Source organism: Cololabis saira, chromosome 3 (genome assembly GCF_033807715.1).
Source record: "Cololabis saira isolate AMF1-May2022 chromosome 3, fColSai1.1, whole genome shotgun sequence".
In the NCBI taxonomy this organism is placed as follows: domain Eukaryota; kingdom Metazoa; phylum Chordata; class Actinopteri; order Beloniformes; family Belonidae; genus Cololabis; species Cololabis saira.
This window is the reverse complement of record NC_084589.1, coordinates 47,686,330-47,695,793: the sequence shown is the minus strand read 5'-3', so window position 1 is coordinate 47,695,793 and position 9,464 is coordinate 47,686,330. Positions and strand designations below refer to the sequence as shown.

The 9,464-nt window shown below is 40.5% G+C and overlaps 1 protein-coding gene across 1 annotated transcript; it reads right to left on the bottom strand.

Moving 5' to 3' along the window:
- Window positions 1-4,753: 4,753 nt before the first annotated feature.
- On the bottom strand, window positions 4,754-6,431 carry LOC133440426 (zinc finger protein 239-like). Its single transcript, XM_061717684.1, has one exon. The coding sequence runs from the start codon at window positions 6,281-6,283 to the stop codon at window positions 5,402-5,404; it is 882 nt and encodes a 293-aa protein (XP_061573668.1). The 5' UTR covers window positions 6,284-6,431; the 3' UTR covers window positions 4,754-5,401.
- Window positions 6,432-9,464: the final 3,033 nt, after the last annotated feature.

Here is a 9,464-nt window from a genome sequence, read left to right as displayed (position 1 = left end):
TAGTAACAGTTCAATGCCTCCCAGTTTATTAAAAATGACTCTGAACTGAAATGATCTGACTCATCTACTGTATTAATGAATGTGTTTACACAGGACTTGATTATATTTATTATTCATTTTTGTTCTAGTATTAATAGACATATGTTAAATGATTTTGAATGATGTAATTTATTGACCATGTGACGGAGGGAAGGGAAGAGGGTGTGCTGTTGTTTTTATTTTGTTTTACTTATTTATTCATTTCCTTTTTTTAATTTATTTTTTCTTTTTCTTATTTTTCTTTTTTCTCTTATTATATATTTATTTTAGTTTAATTAATGTTATGAAAAGTAAAAAAAAGGGGGGAAAATATTGATAATTATATTGTTATTGTAAATCTTCTTTTTTTCTTTTTTTAATGCCCTCAATAAAGATATCTATATAAAAAAATGACTGTGGGGATATGATACCAAAAGCTCTTATTGTGTAGAAAAGATTTCAACCAGTTCCTTTTTTAGGTTTCCATTAATAAAATCTAAATCTATAGCTTGCAGGCCTCCATCTTTGAATTCTTTGGTCAGTTCAGTTTTCCTAATGTGATTAATTTTCTTTCTCCAGATATAATCAAAGTTAACCTGATTAATCTTTTTGATTACGTTAATGGGAATAGACAACGAGTTTGCTGGATAAATACATCTGGAGAGACTTTCCATTTTGGTTAAGAAGATACGACCTAATAAACTGATGTCTCTTAATAACCAGGAGTTAAGTTTGGTTTGGCATTCATTAATTACCCTCCACACATTTTTATTTTCACGTTCTGCTGAATCTTTAGAGATGGAAATGCCAAGATATTTGACAACAGATTTTATAGTAATAGGCATGTTTTACATAGTATTTTTATAGACTATATTCATATGGATATTGTGTAGATATAATAATAGCAATAATATAAATTCATAGAGTTATAAAGGGGTAGGAACTAGGAAAAAGTGTAGACTTCTTCCTACTCCTTTTTTCCAACATATGTGAATATGAAGATGTTAATGTTTATTTTTTATACACGTTCGAAATTAAAAATAATTCATTCATGCATTCATAAAGTGTGAAATATGAGTCTGGTCCAGAGTCTGAATGGAGCATGAAAGGCAGCACCAAGTAAACAGAACAACAAGTTAGTTCGGGATGTTTCCGAATCCCACATCAGCAGCTGCTTGAGCTGGGGAGTTTCCCATTTAGTTGGTTTGCTTCATCACCACGGCTTTTAACTGGAAACAAAGGGATCTTGTAGGAGTCATACTCATGTGTTCATTCATTCAACTTTCCAGGGTTACGTACCGACTCTGTGGAGTCTGATTTCAGGTTTCCAGGCGAGGTCCAACAGTCTGCGCTGACGGTCGAGCTCTTCTTCATACTCCAAGATGCTTTTTTCAAACACTGACAATATTTCTACAGCAGCTGCTGTTAGTCGCTGACCGATAAACTCTCTCAGATGATTCACCTTAGACATTGTTGAAGAGGAAAAAGAAAGGAAACAACAGAACCGTCCTCTCCTTCTTCTTCTCTAGGTTTAATGGCGGATCACAACCAACGTTATTAGGTTCTACCGCCACCTGCTGTACCGGAGTGTGTAACATCAGGATCATTATTACACCAGGTTACAGTCTAACTTAAAGGGGGGAAAAAGGAAATACCTAAATAAAATAAGATAATCACATTTAAATCTTATTATCTATCCCTGCATCTTTAAGAAAGACAAGGATTTCCTTATAACAATCCCTCATCACCTCACTCCTCCCTAATAACCTACTAAACTCCATTCCCGTCCCAGCTCGTACATCCTGTCTCTTAAAGCGTTCCTTTCTACCTCATACTTGCCACATTTAAGAATCACATGCTCTACATTCTCTGTGACATCACACTCATCACATTTATCAGACACGGACTTTGACATTAAATACAGAGTTGATTTTAAACTAGTATGACCTAATCTTAATCTAGAAATGATGACTTCCTCTCTCCAACACTTTCCTTTGAAAACCTTCACGTTAATTGACTTCTGTATGTTATAAAAATGTCTCCCTTTTACACCGTTGTCCCACACCTTCTGCCATGAATCCCTCACTGTCTTTCTAATTCATGATTTTACTTCACCTTTACCAAAAGGAATTTCCATAATTACCTCACTACTCAATTTCAATGCTCTTTTAGCAATATTGTCTGCTTTCTCATTGCCATCAACACCCATGTGGGCAGGAACCCAACAAAACTGCACAGTAATTCCAGTTCTGCATAACCTCCACAATACCATTAATATTTCCAACACTAGATCTTCTCTTATTGTTTTATTTGAAGTCAAACTCTGAAGGGCTGCAGTGGAGTCTGAACAAATGACATAGTTCCTTCTCGCAGTTACAGTAAGTATTTCATTTACCAACGAAAGTAATTAGAACAAAATGCATACAACATTCTTTTCATCACTGGTTTACTACGACTTCTGTCATTTAGCAGACGCTTTTATACAAAGTGATTTACATCTGAGAAAACAACACAAGCAAGAAGGTTTAGAAAGAGTTTTATTTTTTCCGACACAACGAGAGCTGACGCAATTTATATGATAAACTTCTGATTGTTAATATCAATATATAAAATAATTTTTTTTTTTTAAATTAATATGTACTTTATTATTTGTCATAAAACATTTATGTTGTTAAGAACCTTTTATTGCAATTGGCTTCAAAATAATACACATGGTAAGTCTTTGAGACATTAAAACATTTAAATATCAAACTGATCAAACTATCAAACTGATTTTGGTGTGAAATATATAGATTTACAAGACACATTTAAAGCTGCAGTTTCCAACATTTAACCACTAGAGGGAATAAAGATCCCAAACTAACCCCCAAACTCAGAATGACGGTTCATTCATGCATGAATCACCCACAGGTTTTCTGCAGGGGTTTGAAGCCTCTTTTTCCTCGTATTGTGGCAGGTTGGAATTATATAAAGCAATAAGTTTAATCTGTAATTAGTGGCGTGGCCTTTTGATTGGCATTAATTTGTCCAACCTGTAAATAAATACCTTTTCTACGATCTTAGAGAATGTTGGGAGTAAAGAATCAGGCCTGTAATTAGTGAATTGGTGTCTGTCTCCAGTTCTGTACAGTGGGATGACTTTTGCACTTTTCATTTTTTTTGGGAAATGTCCCAGTTCTGAGCGACTGATTACAGCTGTATGTCAGTTAACAATCCATCAATAACCTTTTTGACTATTGTCATATCACCACAGTCAGTTGACACCTTGTTTTTACATTTTCTTACAATATCTATGATTTCTCTCTCCTCCACAGCTGTGAGAAACATTGAATCTGGATTTCTACTTATTAATGTTTCCTTCCATCCATCAGCTGATCCAGGATCACACATTTTTCTGACAGCTTTGGTCCGACACTCACAAAATACCTGTTAAAATTATTAACCACCTCATTCATATCATTAATGACTTCATCATTATTGGTTAAATATTGATAATTAGTCTGTCTTGAACTTTTCCTACTGACATCATTCAATATATTCCAAATACCTTTAACGTTATTTTTAGTCCTTATTCATGAAGGAATTCATGTCTCTCTCCATGAAGGCAAGTGGTCTCAGCTCTGAAACAGCAAAGTCCTCCCTTCATTATCATATTATTATTTTCATTATTATTTTTAATTATTATTACAAAAGTGCATCTCCACTCGTTGAGTTTGCACTTTGAAAGAGATGGAAAATGGACTGGTACCAAAAGCCAGGCTTGTTACACAAGGATTTGAGGAAGTGCAAGTTTCTGCTACAGAAGGAATCTCCAACCTGTGCTTCAGTCTCTGAGGCTCCTTGTGGCAGGAAGTTATCAAAAACAATGGACACTGCATTTGATGGACATACAATCTGCCTTCTTTCATGGACTAGAAATGTGGAGACATTTTCATTAAACCTTCTCCAGAGACCAACAGAGCAGATCATCTTTTTTTAACCCACATCAACTCCATGGTTCCTGACACAGTGGATTCCTATCAGTTTTCCTACCGTGCCAACAGATCAGTAGATGAAGCGATGGCTTCGGCTTCACTTCACCTTCCAACACCTGGACAGGATGAACACCTATGCACGGCTTCTGTCCCTGGATGTGTCATTTGATGAAGCCAAGACCAGTGAAATAACAAACTGGATCAAAATGACGTGATTGAGGAAGTTGAGGATAAAGGACAAAAGTGCATCTCCACTTTTCAACTTCATTTGATGACATTTCTCTTTCCACATTGTTTTCTGAGCTAAATGCTGGTTGTACTAATCACGCTGTACCAATAATCTGCCACCAGGGGGCACTGCTGCTCTTTCTACATATGGAGAGTGTAATATTCCAGAATTATAAACAATAAAATAATTCATCCATCTAAAATGAAAACTTAATTACATTTGTCATGATTATTTCTAACTAAATATGAGTTGAGGTAAAAAGACATTTACTTCTAAACGGATGTCTGATATAAAAGGGTTAAATCCAAAGTCTGTCCTCTTCCTGGAATCTGATCCCGATGATCCTCCCTCTTCTTCCTGCTCTCCAACCTGCAGATCTGCAGCTTCAACACGGATCTCAACTTCAGCTTTATAATAAATCATGTGTCAGACGAGTTGTAAATCTAGTACAACTTGATTTTATACATGTGATTAAATAATATTGTTAATTTAATATTATGTTTATGAAAAACGTACAGAAATATGTTGTAACTTTAGCTTGCATTGTTACAATAAAACAGCATGGATAATTTGAATTACATTGTTTTGACTTAGTTTGTCCCATGAATTATCACGATAATCTGATGTACGCGCAGCTCAGATTTTAAAATGCAAAAAGCCTTTTACAGTTTTCAGCGAACTATGTATAACATCACAATATATAACCTCTGAATGGAGTAGATGGAGAGAGTTTAACAACATCGAGCTGCAGATTAACTTTACAAAGAGAATGTGAGTGAAGAAGAAACAGACGGGAAAAAGGGCGTGTGAGAGAGGCTTTGTAGATGAACGAAATAAACTGTCACGTTTAAAGAAACTTCAGCAAATACTAACAGCTCTTTATTTGCACCGTGGAGACGGCAAGTTACCAACAGCAACAAATAATACGATTTTAAGAAGGAACAGGGATTCAAACAAACTCATTGCAGAACTTTAAATAAAAAGTACACAACCACATCATTCCCTCTGCGTTAAGTTGACAGAGAAGCATAAATCCGGGTGGAACCTGCAACTCTTGTGGGGAGGGGATTAGGCTCATCAGCCACAGGAGGTGGTGGTTGGACTTCTGCGGGTTCTTCTTCTGTGTGTCAGACAGGAGTGGACAGCTGCCCCCGGAGGACGACAACATGAGCTTCATTTGTCACGAGTCACCAGACTTCTCCTCCGGGTGATTTTTCATGTGACTCAGCAAATCAAATCTGCGGCTAAAACCTTTGTTGCATGTCTTGCACAAATATCGCTTCTCGCCCGTGTGCGTGGTTATGTGGCTTTTAAGATCTGATAATCTAGTAAAGGGTTTGCTGCAGGTGTTGCACAGGTACGGCCTTTCACCGGTGTGGATCCTCGAGTGAATAACCAGGTTGGAACGTTCTATGTAACTTTTTCCACATGTTTTGCAGATGTAGGGCTTCTCTCCCGTGTGTGTGGTTATGTGCCGTTTAAGAATTGATGACTGAGTAAAGGTTTTTCCGCAGGTGTTGCACAGGTACGGCTTCTCGCCCGTGTGGGTCCTCGAGTGAACCACCAGGTGGGAACGTAGCCTGTAACTTTTACCACATGTTTTGCAGATGTAGGGCTTCTCGCCCGTGTGCGTGGTTATGTGGCGTTTAAGATCTGATGATTGGGTAAACGATTTTCCGCAGGTGTTGCACAGGTACGGCCTTTCGCCAGTGTGGATCTTCACGTGATCCATTAAATTACTACTTTTACTGAACTCTTTCCTGCAAGTGCTGCAAGAAAATACCTTCTTCCCCGTGTGGGTCATGGTCAGCTTTGATTTACAGTTGCTGTCTGACGGGACAGCAGCATCTTCGTGGTCACCGTGTCGTCTCATTGACTCTGGATCTGCAGTTTTACTGGAGTCTGAGCGTAAACTTTCAGTCCCTTCCTCATCTTTGTTTTGAGCTTCAGGAGAAGTGTGCAACAGCAGCTGGCCACAGTTTGGTCCTGGTTCATCATTTTCAACTTTCACATCAGCGACATTGACCAATGAGACATCCACCTCTACGTCCTCGTGCTTCATCTCCTGACGGCCGGAGTCTTCCTCCAGTTCTGTAGTCTGTGGATGCCCTGGTTCCTCCTGGTCCGGGCTGCAGATCCTCTCCAGGTTATCCAGGTGCTGGTCACTGAAAACCCCGTCCTCCTCCACCTTACAAACATTTTCTTGTGGGAGTTCTGGAATTACAAAAAGGGACAAAAAGATAGGATTTTAACAAGTCAAAAGTGCTTCCCAGTTTTGATTGTTTGGTTGTATTTGTGAGGTTTAAAGTTTGTCCTGAACCTTCGGTCTTCCCCTTCATCTATGTAGTATATTTGAAAACAACGGCATTACTCTGTGTGACCATTAGGCGGCACTGTGACTCTACTCTTGTGTTACTGCGTTGGTATCGAGACAGTTGAAGAATAAAGTTGTTGCATTTCAGGTTGAGCATTTCTGAATTCTTGTATTGTCAGCATCCCGTTTGTCCAGTCTTTTACACACTATCCAAAGTGCACAAAAGCCTGTCAAATCCTCCGGGTCGCCCTATTGTGGCCCAGATCAACACTTTACTATCACCTTTGTCAGAGTTTGTGGATCACTATATCAAACCATATGTCCAAACATTACCACCGTATATTAGAGACTCCACGGATTTCATTAATAAGATCTTTAACCTCACTAACCTTCCGGATGATCTTCTGTGGTAACCTTTGACATCCCCAGTCTCTACACTAATATTCCCCATGATGGTGGTAGAGAAGTCTAAAAGTTGTATTTGCAGGACTTACTAATGCCCCTGGATACGTTTATTGTTGACTTAGCTACTTTTATCATGAAGAAAAACTACTAACTTTAATGGTGAATATTATTTCCAAGTATCTGGTACCAGCTCTATTTGTGCTCCGAATTACGCAAATCTATACGTGGGTCACTTTGAAAAAAACATTGTGTGAAATCCTGAGCACAATATTATTTTTGCCAAAAACCCAGTGAATTTTTTTTTTTTTTTTTTTTTTGGGGGGGGGGGCAATCCAGGAAGCAGGAACACACGGAAACACACGTAAAGCACTGGAAATCTGCAACAAAAAACCACAAACAAAGCACGAAACCGTCACGGAGCCAACCAAAACAATAACAGCAATCGACCTAAATCTTGAGATCTGATCGCAGCCTGAGCTAAGCTATCGCTACCGCTACCTAAACCCAAAAACTAGAGAGCCAGCATGCAGGTGAACAAGCCAGTGTGTATGTCTATGTGTGTGTATGTATATGATCGTGTGTTTGCGTGTGTGTGTGTGTGTGTGTGTGTGTATATATGCATGTGACTAAGTGACTATATGTGTGTGTGTGTGTGTGTGTGTGTGTGTGTGTGTGTGTGTGTGTGTGTAATAAACCAAACAAAGCTCCACCTGAAGTGTATCTATAGTGGGGGAGGGGGGGGAGCAACCCCGCGAGACCAGAGGCCGACACGGAAGAGCCCGGAACCCAGGCCACCGGCAACCCCACAGAGGGGAGAAGTAGGAGGGAGGCAACCCACCGCCTGCGAGGCCCCCCCCCCGGCGGCGGCCGAGGGGGCCCGCGGGCGGGGCCCCCACTACGCGGGAAGAAGCAGCCAGGGATCCCGCGGCGGCGGACCGCGACCCAGGCAATCCCCGGCCACCCGGTCCGGGCCGGACACGCGGCCAGGAGGCCCTCACCCTTCAGGCCAACAACCCCCACCCGGCAGGGGGCCAGCCTGCCCGGAGAGACAGAGCCGCCCCGGCCGCCGGCGCGGGCAGGCGCACCCGCCCCCCACGAAAGTGGCCCTCCAAGACCAGAGGGGTGCCCCGCCGCAGAGGCAGCGGGGGGGACCGGAGACGGGCCCGGAGAGAGGGAACCCCCCAACAAGGCGACACACGTGCAGGCCCGACAACGGAGGGCCCCAGACCCAGGCATCCCATTCATTCATCCATTCACCTATCCGATACGTATATTAATAATAATATGATATACTATACATAATAATAATACTAATAATACTAATAATACTGATAATAATAATAACCATCTTAAAATGGTACAGATTCATTGATGACATCTTCTGTCTCATTAAAGCTGATGTTAATGAACTGGAAGACTTTTTTACCTTACTGAATTAGCTTCGACCTCCCATTTACAATGGAGTATAGTAGTGAAAAAGTTCATTTTCTAGATATGTGGGTTGAAAAAAAGAATGGCTCCTTATCCACTTCACTCTACTGCAAAGAAACCAATAGAAATACGCTCTTATTGGCTAGTAGTTTTCATCCTCCTCCCCTCAAAAGAGGCCTACCCAAAAGCCAGTTTTTTTAGACTCTGGAGAATTTGCAGCAGTACAGAGGATTTCATAGACAAGGCATCAGAGATGAGCTCTAGATTTGTCCAGCGGGGATATCCTATGGATGGTATCCAGAGGGCGTATGATGCGGCACGGAAGAAATCACGCTCAGAACTGCTACAAAAAATCCAAAAGAAAGAAAGGAAGTTCTCTGTGACCTGCATCACTCTGTGAAATCCACATTTGAGAAATACTGGCACATCCTGACCTCGGACCCTGAATTGGCCCCCACTTTTAAAGAGCCCCCCCTCTTTGTATATAAACAGAGACAAACTCTAAAAGACCTGCTTGTTCCCACTGACTATACTACCCAAACACCTAAGCCACCTACTCAGAGACTGTTGGTTCCCTTACCTGCTGGAAATTACCGGTGTGGTAACTGCGCACATTGCAATAACACCTCCAAGACCAACTTTTTTTTATCATCCCCACTCTAATAAAAAAATTTCCATCAAAGAGGTGATTACTTGCGCATCTACACATGTCATATATATATATATGCTACGCTGCCCTTGCGGTCTAGCATATGTGGGAAAAACTTCCAGACAGTTAAAACAAAGGATAAGTGAACACAAAAGCTCCATATGGAGAAAAGACATTAACTATCCTGTGGCTGTTCATTTCAACGAGAACAAACATGATATCTCAACTTTACGTTTTTGTGGACTTGAAAAAGTCAGCCTTCCACGGAGGGGTGGGAATCTGGACTTGCTGCTAAAACGTCGAGAGCTCTTCTGGATTTTTACTTTGCAAACACTGGCACCGAAGGGATTGATTGATGAACTGCCTTTGAGTGTTATGTTATGATTTGGTTTTTTATCATGTGTAGTTTCCTTCCTCACACTTCCCCACAATAACGATAGCCAG